General features: G+C 53.5%; 1 protein-coding gene across 2 annotated transcripts in view; it reads left to right on the forward strand.

Moving 5' to 3' along the window:
• The first annotated feature begins 7,769 nt into the window (after nt 1-7,769).
• Nucleotides 7,770-13,857, forward strand: part of SYDE1 (synapse defective Rho GTPase homolog 1) — an 8,133-nt gene continuing 2,045 nt past the window's right edge. Inside the window, exons 1-7 of one of the 2 annotated variants that reach the window (XM_017519085.2) lie at nt 7,770-7,921; nt 9,366-9,707; nt 10,443-11,087; nt 11,268-11,482; nt 12,070-12,196; nt 12,348-12,550; nt 13,436-13,661. In XM_017519085.2, coding sequence (XP_017374574.1) covers nt 7,834-7,921; nt 9,366-9,707; nt 10,443-11,087; nt 11,268-11,482; nt 12,070-12,196; nt 12,348-12,550; nt 13,436-13,661 — 1,846 coding nt within the window. In that variant the 5' untranslated portion in view covers nt 7,770-7,833. The remainder of the gene's footprint in view (nt 7,922-9,365; nt 9,708-10,442; nt 11,088-11,267; nt 11,483-12,069; nt 12,197-12,347; nt 12,551-13,435; nt 13,662-13,857) is intronic. The other variant, XM_017519086.2, reaches the window with a different exon arrangement.

Consider the following 13,857-nt stretch of genomic DNA (forward strand, 5'->3'; position numbering starts at 1 on the left):
TGGGCCGTAGGTTGTCAACCCTGGTATAGATGGATGGGAATGACAAGAGTTACGGGGACCAAGGCAGACCAAAAAATGAGGGTGAAGTGGGCTGAAAACCATCAGAAGAAAAGGAGCTGGTGCCACAGGACCTTTGCAAATGCTCTTCCCTCTTCCCACCCCCTCCCGAGTAAATTCCTGCTTGGCACTGACATTACAGCACAGACTCCACCTCCTCAGGGAAGCCTCCCCAACCCCTGTCCCTTGCCCAGCTACATCAGTTGCCCTAATGTCACACTCACTATCCCCTCATTCACCTCTTCATCACTGCAGTGGTTTTGGGGGTATGTTTTATTTTGAGGCAGTCTTGCTCTGTCTCCCAGGCTGGAGTGCAGTGGGACGATCTTGGCTCATTGCAACCCCCACCTCCGGGGTTCAAATGATTCTCCTGCCTCAGCCTCCCGAGTAGCTGGGATTACAGGCGTGCACCACCATGCTTGGCTAATTTTTTGCATTTTTAGTAGAAACGGGGTCTACCATGTTGGCCAGGCTGGTCTCAAACTCCTGGCCTCAAGTGATCCGCCTGCCTAGCCTCCCAAAGTGCTGAGATCACAGGCATGAGCCACCACACCCGGCCTCATCACTGCAGTGGTGCTTTTATTTTTTTTTTTATAAAGACGTTTCACCATGTTGGTCAGGCTGGTCTTGAACTCCCAACCTCAGGTGATCCGCCTGCCTTGGCCTCCAAAGTGATTGGATTACAGGCATGAGCCACCATGCCTGGCCCACTGCAGTGGTTTTATATTAGTTTGTGTCATTCTTGGATAATGTCTGTTTCACTTATCTGACTCAGCTGGGAACTGGGGACTGAAATTGTGTTATCCTGTTTATCTTGTGCAACTCTGTGCCCCTATGACTAGTACGGGAGCCACTCGAAGTATATTTTCTGGATGGGCACGGTGCCTCACGCCTGTAATCCCAGCACTTTGGGAGGCCAAGGCAGGTAATCACCTGAGGTCAAGGAGTTCAAGATCAGTCTGGCCAACCATGGCCAACATGATGAAACCATGTCTCTACTGAAAACACAAAAATTAGCCAGGCATGGTGGTGGGTGCCTGTAATTCCAGCTACTGGGGAGGCGGAGGCAGGAGAATTGCTTGAACTCAGGAGGTGGAGGTTGCAGTGAGCCGAGACCGTGCCACTACACTCTAGCCTGGGCAACAGAGACTCTGTCATAGAAAAATATATTTTTTTTTATTTTTTAATTTATTTTTTATTTTTATTTTTTTGAAACAGAGTCTCACTCTGTCGCCCAGGGTAGAGAGCAGTGGTGTGATCTCAGCACAATGCAACCTCTACCTCCTGGGTTCAAGCAATTCTCCTGCCTCAGCCTCCCAAGTATCTGGGACTATAACACACCCAGCTAAATTGTTTGCATTTTTAGTAGAGATGGGATTTCACCATGTTGGTCAGGCTGGTCTCAAACTCGTGACCTCAGTTGATTTGCCCACCTCGGCCTCCCAAAGAGCTGGGATTACAGACGTAAGCCACTGTACCCGGCCACAATTCGTACGTTTTAAACTGTGTGCCATTCTGAGTCGTGTGATGAAATCTCGCACCATGAGCATCCATCCCCCCTGGGATGTCAATCATCCCTCTGTTTGGCACTTCTACGCTGTAAACACCCCACCCGTTAGTCTCTTACTAGCCATCGCAGCTGTCAGATCAACAAAACATGGTATAGCTGGGGTTCAGTACCACCCACAGTTTCAGGAATCTACCAGGGGTCTTGGAACATGTTCCCTGCAGATAACGGATGATTATTAGTGTCCTGGGGTTACCATAACAAAATACCATGGTCTGGTAGCCTTCAACAACAGAAATTAATTTTCTCACAGTTCTAGAGGCTGGAAGTTCAAGATCAAGTTCAAGATCGTTGGCAGGGTTGTTCTGTGCTTCTCTCCACCTTCCTCTGGAAGATGCCAGATAGAAGCAAGCCTCAGGGGACTCCATGTTTGGGTCCCTTTCCACAAATACTCCCTTCGTGGAAGCCATCTTTCTCTCTCCTGGATTTCCCCTCCGGGGTCCCCTTCCACACTCTCTTGCAGAAGCCTGTCTTCCCCTCCTAAACTCCATCTCTCTCTCTATTCTCTTCCACTCAGTGTGGAAGCTGCTTTCCTCTCCTGGATTCCATCTTTCTGGATTCTCTCACTCAGTGTGAGAGTTAGCTGTTTCTTTCTCTCTCCTTCTCCTGTTTCTCTCTCTCTTTAAATAAATCACTTTCTATTAAAAAAAAAAAAAAAAAAAAAGAAAGAACAGAAGCAAGCCTCAGGTGTGGAAACAAATGGCAATGACCACAAGGGATAGAGGAAGCTTGGGGCCTGCTCCCCAAAACCTTCTCTATCTCTCATCCCCTAGGAACTGAGTACCCCAGGGAGCTGGTAGAATGGGGATGTGGAAACATGTCCCATGCCCATAGCCTCAAAAACAGCCTAATTTATTCTTCCCTTTGCACGTGAAACGCAGGCCTAGACAGAATGTCTGTGTTTGGAGTCCACCAGAAGCCAACCCTGAGACAACGATTCAAGTCTTTAGGAAATAAACAGGAAATACTCTAAGCGGGTGGATATGTGGGAGAGGGAAGGGAAGGAAGTCAGCAAAGAGTTTATTAAGAAGCAGGTTTCCACAGTGGGCAGCAGGAGCTCAATCCCCTGGGTGAACACTAGGGGTCAGTGTAGAGCACAAACCTCAGTCATTCCACACAAAGGTGAGAGAGCTGGGGTATTTATCCATCAACTCCCCTTGACTGCCACAGAGGTGCTGAGCTCTGCCCAAACCTGACCAGCCCCTCCATCTGCATTTGGTTTTTCAACTAATTGGTCTGTGTGTGTCTGAGGCTGGTTAATCCACTGGGTACCAAAAGCATAGCACGTCAGGCCTGCAGCCAATGACAACATTTAGGGGAAAGAAAATACACACATGGCCAAGTGCAGTGGCTCACACCTATAATCCCAGCACTTTGGGAGGCCAAGGAGGAAGGATCATTTGTGGCCAGGAGTTTGAGACTACCCTAGGCAACACAGCAAGATCCTGTCTCTACAAAAAAATTTAAAAGCTAGCTGGGTGTGGCAGTGCATGCATACAGGCCTAGCTACTCAGGAGGCTGAGGCAGGAGGATTGCTTGAACGCAGAAGTTCAAGGCTGCAGTGAGCTATGATCACACCAATCTACCTCAGCCTGGGTGACAGAGGGAGATCATTTCTCTAAAACTAATAAGGCCAAGCATGGTGGCTCACACCTGTAATCACAGCCACTTGGGAGGCCCAAGGTGGGAAGATCACTTGAGCCCAGAAATTTGAGAATAGTCTGAGCAACATGATGAGACCCTATCTCTACAAATAAATAGAAAAATCATCCAGGTATAATGGACATGCCTGCAGTTCCAGTTGCTTGGGAGGCTGAGGCAGGAGCATCACTTGAGCCCAGGAGGTTGAGGCTGCAGTGAGCTGTGGTAGTGCCACTGCACTCTAGCCTGAGCAACAGAGCAAGAAAAATAAATAAAATAATAACAATAAAGTAAATGAAAATAACATGAAAATTAATAAATTTTTTAAAAAGAAAAGAAAATGTACACATACAGGCTTCAAAATCTGTACAGCAACTAGCAAAATCCACGAGAATAAGCATACGAACATCATTGTGAAGCTTAGAATTCATAATCATTCCATTATATACAATTTGCAGATAATCTTTTCTCACTTATGAAGATTTCTGATTGCTAAAAAAGAATGATAGCCAATGGTGAATTAAATAGGCTATATGTAGGCAAATAAAGACAACAGGAAAGGTACAAAAACTCAAAAAGATTTATAAAACATAATAAATATGTGGCATATGGGTATCATGTGCGTGGGGCTAAGAGCTGCTCTTACCCCCATGTCAGACCCCAGCTCCTCTGAGACTCTGAAGTACCCCAATAGGACCCTGCTTCCTGTGCCCTCAACTTGCAAAGAGGTATTGTCTTGACCCCTGACTTCTTTCCCCACTGTCAATAGCTGCCTCAAAGGCACTCTCACAGGAATCTCATAGGGAGGAGGACACACCCCACCCTTTTACAGACTGATGCCCCTCAAACACACATATCCAAGAAAAATGAACAGCACCTACGAGAACTGTATACCAATAGTTGCATAATGAGTATACCAATATATGCATAATGAGAGACCCAGAAGGAGAGAAGTAAAAGGATCGGAAAGAATATTTGATGAGGCCGGGTATGGTGGCTGACACCTGTAATCCCAGCACTTTGGGAGGCTGAGGCGGGCAGATCACCTGAGGTCAGGAGTTTGAGACCAGCCTGGCCAACATGTTAAAACCTCATCTTTACTAAAAATACAAAAATTAGCCAGGTATGGTGGTGGGCATGTGTAATCCCACCTACTTGGGAGGTTGAGGCAGGAGAATCACTTGAATTCGGAAGGCAGAGGCTGCAGTGAGCCATGATCATGCCTCTGCACTCCAGCCTGGGTGACAGAGTAAGACTCTGTCTCAAAAAAGAACATTTGATGAAATAATGGCCAAAAACTTCCTGGAATTGATGAAAGACATAAATCTACATATCCAAGAAGCTCAACAAACTCCAAGTAGAATAAAAACAGAGAACCACACCAAGACACATTAAAACCAAACACACACAGCCTCCTCTGTCCAGGCCTCTTGGACACCACCTCCTATACAGACCTCCGTAACCTGACACCTGGTCTCCTACCTGAATAGACAAGCATCACTTGATCACTTGGTGGAGCTTGAGTCTGGACAAGGAGGCAGATAAACTAGAATAAACCTCTGAGACTATTAAATTCAAGTTGTGGCAAGTGTTAAAGAAAGGAAACTGAGTGATGTGATAATGACTAAACAGAGGTGCTAGGCAGAAAGGGTCTCCCCAGAAGGTGCTATTGGATCTAAAGGATGAGAGAGAGGTGACCTCCAAAGAACCACAGCTTCCCAGGCAAAAGGAACCATGCAAAGGACCTGAGGCAGAAACAGCTTGATGTGAAGGAGAACCAGAAAGGAGAACAACAGTGAGTGAATGGGACAGCAAAAGAGATGAGGCTGGAAGTCTTGTTAGACCATAGTGGGAATCTGGATTTTATTCTAGGTGGGGTGAGCAGGCACAGGAACACTATTCAGCAGGATGATGCCGCAATCTGATTTCAGTTTTAAGTCCACTCTGGATAATATATGGAGAATGAAACGTAGGGCTAAGGCAGGTTATATTTTCCCAGATGGCCACAATATCTCCCACCCTGCATCCACTTGCACAAGGTCACCTTGACATGCCTCCCATGGAGAGAGGTACAGCCTGTGTCCCCTTTCCTTGAGTCTGGTGGCAGAAGTGACATAGCATAACACCCGAAGCTAGGTCAGAAGAGATGCAACTTCTTCCTGTTCACTTTTAGAGGTCTGGGTGGCTGTCTAACAATTCTGACTACCCCAAGGCCACAATGCTGGAAGGAAGCCCAAGCCACACGAAGAGGCCTGTACGGTTGCCCTAGTCCATAGCCCCAGCAACAGCTGGCGTCAATTGCAACACCTCTGAGTAAAACACCTCCAGATGATTCAGGACCCCCCCCACCCCATTTTTTGAGTCACCCCTAGCCTTAGAGTCTTCCCAGCTGAGGTGTAGGGATAGGCACTCTCAACTCTGCCCTGTCCAAACTGAACTATAGCATCTGTGAGCATCATGTAAACCAAAAGATATCTGAGACAGGTCTCAATCAATATTTAGAAAGTTTATTTTGCCAAGGTTAAGGAAGTGCCAGTGACACAGCCTCAGAAGGTCCTGAAAACGTATGCCCAATGTAGTCAGGGCCACTACCTTGATTCACATCTATAATCTTAGCTACTTGGGGGGCCACGGTGGGCAGATCACTTGAGCCCAGGAGTTTGAGACCAGTCTGGATAACATGATGAGACTTCAGCTCTACAAAAATAGAAAAAAAATAGCCAGGTATGGTGACACATGCCCAAAGTCCCACTTGCTCAAGAGGCTGAGGCAGGACCATCACTTGAGCCCAAAAGGTTGAGACTGCAGTGAGCTGTGGTGGCACCACTGCACTCCAGCTTGGTCCAGTTTTATATATATATATATGTATTTTTTGAGACGGAGTCTCGCTCTGTTGACCAGGCTGGAGTGCAGCTGCACAATCTCAGCTTACTGCAACCTTCATCTCCTGGGTTCAAGGAATTCTCCTGCCTCAGCCTCCTAAGTAGCTGGGACTACAGGCACACACCACCATGCCCAGCTAATTTTTGTATTTTTAGTAGAAACGGGTTCACCATGTTGGCCAGGATGGTCTCCATCTCTTGACCTTGTGATCTGCCTGCCTCAGCCTCCCAAAGTGCTGGGATTACAGGCGGTAACCACCACCCCCAGCCTGGTTTTATATATTTTAGGGAGACATGAGAGCAATCAATATATATGTAAGTAAGATGTACATTGGTTTGGTCTGGGAAGGCAGGACAACTCAAAGTGGGGAGAGGGCTTCCAGGTTATAGGTAGACAAGAGACAAACAGCTGCATTCTTCTGAGTTGCTGACTAGCCTTTTCGAATATGCAATTTACAGAGACAGTCACTTATGCCTTAGTCTTAGTGAAACAGGTGAGGAAGCAATCAGATATGTGTTTGCCTCACGCGAGCAGAGGGACAGTTTTGAGTTCTGTCTGTCCTTTGCTCATAAGGAATTTCCTTGTGGGCAAACTGTGAGAGAGATATGTAGCTTTTTTTTTTTTTGAGACAGATTCTCGCTTTGTTGACCAGGCTGGAGTGCAGTGGCACAATCTCAACTCACTGCAACCTCCACCTTCCCTATTCAAGCAATTCTTCTGCCTCAGCTTCCCAAGTAGCTGGGATTACAGGCGCCCCCGCCCCCCAACCATGCCAGGTTTTGTTTTTGTTTTGTTTTGTTTTTGTATTTTTGGTAAAGACAGAGTTTCACCATGTTGGCCAGCCTGGTTTTGAACTCCTGACCTCAAGTGATCCACCGCCTTGGCCTCCCAAAGCACTAGGATTACAGAAGTGAGCCACCGTGCCCGGCTAGCTTTTTTTATCCTTACAGCTATCTTACTTAGGAATAGAATGGGAGGCAGGTTTGCCCTACACAGTTCCCAGTTTGACTTTTTCCCTTTTGCTCAGTGGTTTGCGGGTCTCAAGATTTATTTTCCTTTCACAATCACGACATGGTTGTTTTACATCACTACTTCTGGGGATGGTTTGTCAAACAGCAATAGTAGTTGGAATTTGGAGGTGAGACTTTAGTGGGGAAACAGTAGCATGGGCAGAGCCAGGAAGAGGCTCGGGGTGGGGTGGATAGTGGGGACCGTCGTTGAAACGAATGACGCTACGGCTTGCACCAGGTTGAAGCAGTACTTGGGAGGGAGACAGGGGATATGCTCAGGTTGCGATTTGGAGACAGACCCAAGAGAATTTCCCAGATGCCATCATCTAGGGAGACTCCATCCAGGGCGGGTAGGTGACAGGGAAGACCAGGGCTCCGGCCTGCGCCACGATCGTCACGTCCCATCGAAGCTGGAGCGGATCCGGGCAGCCCGGAGCCCCTATCCCATCCCCTCCCGGCCCCAGGCAACTACATCTCCCAGCATCGCCCGCTCGGGCCGAGGGAAAGGGAAAAAAAAAAAAAAAAAAGTTTGGGCAAAGCATTCCCGGAATGTGCTTCCTGCTGGCGCGGGGCGGGGGGCAGGCGGGGAGAGGCCCGGGCGGGGCGGGGAGGGCGCGGGGCGGCGCGGCCGGAGCCCGGGACTCGCACTCGGCTCGGCCCGGCCCGGGCCACAGCATGGCCGAGCCGCTACTCAGGAAAACTTTCTCCCGCCTGCGGGGCCGGGAGAAACTTCCCCGGAAAAAGTCGGACGCCAAGGAGCGCGGTGAGCCGGGATCAGTGAGGGAAGAGGGGGCGCCGAGCCCTGCCCGGCCTAGAAGCGGGGTCCCAGGGCCCCGAGGACGGACGGCGGGGAGATCGGGGGAGTCCCCCCCGCACCCCGCTGCAGACGGAGGTGCCTCGAGCCAGGGGGAGGGTAGGGGTCCTGGAATGAAGGGGCTGGGAGGGAGGGGGTGCAGACCGTTATGTGCAGCTGGCCAGGCATGCCAGCGCTGCAGGCTCCCTGGGAGGCCCGGGAGGGGGCCTCGCCCACGACAGGAAATGGGGCCGTGACTGAGCGCCTGGAGGGTGGAGGAGAGGAGGGGCTGGGAGGCCGGGACACTGGGGCCCAGTCAAGCTGGGCAAGGGGCATCGGGAGCCCTGGAGGCGCAGGATGGGAGATAGGGGGCGTATTCCTGCAAAGGAGAGAGGGGGCGGCCCGTCAATCAGAGTAGCTGCCCCCCTCTGCCTCCCACCTACTAACCAGTGACTGCAGCTGTGCCTGTCTTAGCCCCAGGAAACTGTCCCCTTTATACAGATGGGGAAACTGAGACATGGAACAATTGGGTAACATGCACAGGGCCAGTGACTTTAACAGCTCTTTGGACTATGCTACCAACAGAGACTCTAGTGGGTGGACATCAGAGGTGACCAGAGGAGGAGTTCAGCAGGGTGGCAAGTAAAGAGCTTAGAGAAACAGCTGCGTGGGATAGGGGAACCCAGGAAGGAAGGAGTTAAAGGAGAAGGTCAGATCCTCCCTCCCCCTACCCCCAGGCCTTCCCAAAGATTCCCAAGGTTCCCAGGGCAGGGAGAAGGGCCAGGGATGCCCAAACACAAACACACACAGGAAACAGCCCCAGGACATGAGAGAGGAGGGGGGAAGGGGAAGTCCGAAGGCATTGACCGTGGTGGGGTCTGCCCTGGGCTGAAGGACAACGGCCCATCCCAGGGAATAGAGAACCCAGCTTCTGACTCCTGAGCAAGTAGTATCTGATGTAGGCTGTGAACTTTTCCAAAAGGCTCCTGGAAGCCTCCCTGGACATGGAAATCACATCCCCCCATTTCACAGGACACTGAGCCTCAGAGAGGGAAGCAACTTGCCCAAGGCCACCCAGGTGCAGAGCTCCATGCCAGGGTTATTGAGAGGGGAGAGGAACTGGAGACAGGAATGCAGTACTATGGGCCCCAGGAAACCTGACTTAGACTCCTGAGGCTGCAGGGACAGAGACCCTTTTTGGGATGCCAGGGACTGAGTAGGGGGTGCTCTAAGCTGGCAACCGAAATCGATATCCTGTGGCCGCCTATTCCAAACAAAACAGCAGGACCCAAGGGGCAGTGACTTACCAGGGGCGGGTCAGGGCCACACACAGCACCCCACCCACTGATCAATTGCACAGGGCTGCTCTGCAGGCAGTGAGGGGCAGGGTCTCACTCCCCTTGCTCTCTGCCAGGCCGCCCAGTCCAGCGCCCAGAGCCCAGCCCTCCAGAGCCAGAGCCCCGGGCTCCGGAAGTGTCCCAGACCGGAGGAGAGGGGTCCCCCAGCCCCGAGGCATCAAGGAGCCCTGCACGGGGAGCCTACCTGCAAAGTCTGGAACCCAGCAGCCGAAGATGGGTGCTAGGTGGGGCCAAGCCAGCTGAGGACACATCTTTAGGGCCTGGGGCACCTGGCAGTGGGGAGCCCGCTGGTGAGATCTGGTACAATCCCATCCCTGAGGAAGACCCCAAATTTCCAGCATCTGAGCCCCCTGGGCCACAGCCAGATTCAGCTGAGCCAGAGGGCCCAGCCCCCCAAGGTAAGAATAAGCTTCACACCCCTCAGAGGAGCACCAGCCTCACAGTCCTCCCCTCAGGAGAGCACCAGCCTCACACATCTCCCCCCAGGGGAGTACCAGCCTCACACCCCCTCCCCCCCAGGGGAACACTAACCTCACACCCCCTCTCCCCAGGGAAGCACCAGCCTCACATCCCTCCCTTCAGGGGAGCTCCAGCCTCACATCCCCTCACCCCCAGGGAGCACCAGCCTCGCACTCCCATCCCCCTAGGGGAGCATCAGCCTCATATCCCTTCCCTTCAGGGGAGTACCAGCCTCATAACCCCTCCCCTCCAGGGGAGCACCAACCTCACACTCCTTCCCTTCAGGGGGAGCACCAGCCTCACACTCCCTTCCCCCAAGGGAGCACCAGCCTCACATCCCTTCCCTTCAGGGGAGCACCAGCCTCACTCTCCTTCCCTTCAGGGGAGCACCAGCCCCACAACCCCTTCCCCCAGGGGAGCACCAGCCTCACACCCCCTACCCCCAGGGGAGCACCAGCATCACATCCTTTCCCTTCAGGGGAGCACCAGCCTCATAACCCCTCCTCCCAGAGGAGCACCAGCCTCACACTCCCTCCCCGGAGCAGAGCACCAGCCTCACATCCCCTCCCTCCAGGGACCACAAGCTTCACACCCTCTTCCCCTAGGGAGGCACCAGCCTCACCCTCCTCCCCTAAGACCAGGTTCCTGGACACTGAGGTCTGGTCTCCGCACAGGTGCAGCCCCGGCCAGCCCCCCAACCAAAGCGTCCCGCACCAAGTCCCCAGGCCCCGCCAGGCGCCTCTCCATCAAGATGAAGAAACTGCCGGAGCTGCGGCGCCGCCTGAGCCTGCGAGGCCCCCGAGCTGGCCGGGAGCGAGAGAGGGCGGCCCCTGCGGGCTCAGTCATCAGCCGCTACCACCTAGACAGCAGCGTGGGGTGCCCTGGGCGGACAGCAGGGCCCGGGGGCACCCAGAGCCCGAGGATCGGTTACCTCAGCGACGGGGACTCACCGGAGCGTCCAGCTGGGCCCCCGTCGCCCACCTCCTTCCGGCCCTACGAGGTGGGTCCCACAGCCCGGGCGCCCCCGGCCGCACTCTGGGGCCGCCTCAGCCTGCACCTGTACGGTCTCGGGGGGCTGCGGCCAGCACCAGGGGCCACCCCCAGAGACCTCTGCTGCCTACTGCAAGTGGATGGGGAGGCCCGGGCCCGAACGGGGCCACTGCGAGGGGGGCCGGACTTCCTGAGGCTGGACCACACCTTCCACCTGGAGCTGGAGGCCGCTCGGCTCCTGCGGGCCCTGGTGCTTGCATGGGACCCCGGCGTGAGAAGGCACCGGCCCTGCGCCCAGGGCACCGTGCTGCTGCCCACGGTCTTCCGAGGTAGGGCATGTGGCTGCAGGGGAGGGGGGACAGGGACTCCCAAACCCCATCGCCACCCCTGCAGAGTGCCTAGGGGGCTGGGCTGGCAGGGCTCCGGGTGAAAGGTGTGACCTGGAGTGGGGAGGCCAGGGTACAAGAACCTTCAGAGCACACCCAGGTCAGGCCTCCTTGTGTCCTCAGGGTGCCAGGCCCAACAGCTGGCCGTGCGCCTAGAGCCCCAGGGACTGCTGTATGCCAAGCTGACCCTGTCGGAGCAGCAGGAAGCCCCTGCCACAGCTGAGCCCCGCGTCTTCGGGTTGCCCCTGCCACTGCTGGTGGAGCGGGAGCGGCCGCCTGGCCAGGTGCCCCTTATCATCCAGAAGTGCGTTGGACAAATCGAGCGCCGAGGGCTACGGGTAAGCACCCACCCCACCCCCCCCACTCACCCCGGCTGGCCCCCGGACCTCAGCCCCACTCCAGGACACCCAGTGTACAGATGCCAGACCCCTACCCCCAGACCTGAGCTGCTCCTAGCACCAATCCCAGCCTAGACAAAGGCAGAAGGGCCTCCCTTGACTGTAGTACCTTGGGCAGAACCCATGGGTCATCCATCCATTTAATAACAAGTCCCAAACCCTCCTGGAGCTCAGGGTCTGATGGGGAAAAACTATGACGCTAGTAATCCCCAAATGTAAAACTGTAACTGGGACTAGAGTTGGGGGCGGGGGTACCTGGAGTCTGGGATTGTTTAAAACAAAACCTGGGGTAGTCATGGAAATTTTCCTGGAGGAAATGTCAGAGTTTCTTAAGTCAGAGGAGGTGGGAACCAAGACAAGTAGTCTGAGCAGAGGATATATAAAGCCAGGTTGTCCAGGTAATTCCAACCTCCTAGCCAATGGTGCCTATTGCTGCCTTGGCCCAGAATTCCAATGCTCAACCTGCTGCTCCCTGATTAGTCTGTGGCCCCAGCAAGAAGACATCCTCTCTCTCTTCCCACACCCAGGTAGTGGGACTGTACCGTCTCTGCGGCTCAGCAGCAGTGAAGAAAGAGCTTCGGGATGCCTTTGAGCGGGACAGTGCAGCAGTCTGCCTATCTGAGGACCTGTACCCCGATATCAATGTCATCACTGGTCAGCATGCCCCCCCTCACCCCTGCCTGCTCACCCCATTCAATGCCTCACTTCAAGGCCTTGGGGCTCCTCTGGGACCTCATTCCTCCTATCTGACCTTGCTTTCACCCACTTCCTCTTCCCCCTCATCTGTGCCCCTCCTTGGCCTCAGAAGCCAGCGGTGCCCTGACCAGAGGGGGCCCTGTGTTCACAGGCATCCTCAAGGATTATCTTCGAGAGTTGCCCACCCCACTTATCACCCAGCCCTTGTATCAGGTGGTGCTGGAAGCCATGGCCCGTGACCCCCCAAACAGAGCTCTCCCCACCACTGACGGCACCCGAGGTCTCCTCAGCTGCCTGCCAGATGTGGAAAGGGTGAGTTGGGCCTGGTGGGAGTGGTGGGATTGAGAGCGGGCTGACACCAATAGAATGCTTCACCCATGTCTGGGTCTGCGATGGGCATGAGCTTGCAGCACCGTCATATCCCCAGGAAACAGGTGCTATTAGCATCCCACTTCATAGATTTGGAAACTGAGGCCCAAAGCAGTTGAGTGAGTTACCCAAGGTCACACGGCCAGGATGTGTCAAAAATGCATGCTGAACCAGGCGGGGTGGCTCACGCCTATAATCCCAGCACTTTGGGAGGCTGAGGTGGGCGGATCACCAGAGGTCAGGAATTCAAGACCAGCCTGACCAACATGGAGGGATGGAGAAACCCCATTTCTACTAAAAATACCAACTTACCTGGTCGTGGTGGCGCATTCCTGTAATCCCAGCTACTTGGGAGGCCAAGGCAGAATCGCTTGCAGTGAGCCTAGGTTGTGCCATTGCACTCCAGCCTGGGCAACAAGAGTAAAACTCCATCTCAAAAAATAAAACAAAAATAAAAAATTAAAATGTAGGCTGAATACTGGTGTTTCCACCTACAAGGGAGGTTCCTGGCTGTGGAAACTAGACCATTCCCATCGCTCTCTGTGCTTCAATACTTTCCTCTGTAAAATGGGATTCATGGCAGCTCTGCCTAACACACAGGAGTGGGTTCGAGTTCCAGCCCTGCCTTTTCAATGCTTAGCTCCCTTTGGCTTCAGTATCCCCTCCAACAAAATAGGATTACACCAATACCTGATGATTAACAGTCTTAACCCGACCACATCCTCGCTATGAGACCGTGAACCTCCGTTTCCCTACTCTAGCCACCTTAGTCTCCTCCAGGTAGGTGCCAAAGGGTCCTGACTCTGTCTGCTTTACATCCTCTCCCAGGCCACGCTGACGCTTCTCCTGGACCACCTGCGCCTCGTCTCTTCCTTCCATGCCTACAACCGCATGACCCCGCAGAACCTGGCCGTGTGCTTCGGGCCTGTGCTGCTGCCGGCACGCCAGGCACCCACACGGTCTCGTGCCCGCAGCTCTGGCCCAGGCCTCACCAGTGCAGTGGATTTCAAGCGCCACATCGAGGTGCTGCACTACCTGCTGCAGTCTTGGCCAGGTGAGCTCATGTCTAGGGCCTGCACCACCAATCTGAGCCAGGCTGCTGCAGTGATGCCACTGTAGGGGACCAACCAGTGTCTTGGGCTTGAAGCAGCCTACGCCCCTTCATGGGGTAAACTGGTACCTGGTTGCCTCAGCAACCAGTTCAGATCCAACCAATCTGTTTTGTCAATTTTTTTTTTTTTTTTTTTTTT

The sequence above is a fragment of the Cebus imitator genome, unplaced genomic scaffold, assembly GCF_001604975.1.
Source record: "Cebus imitator isolate Cc_AM_T3 unplaced genomic scaffold, Cebus_imitator-1.0 Scaffold726, whole genome shotgun sequence".
Lineage (NCBI taxonomy): Eukaryota > Metazoa > Chordata > Mammalia > Primates > Cebidae > Cebus > Cebus imitator.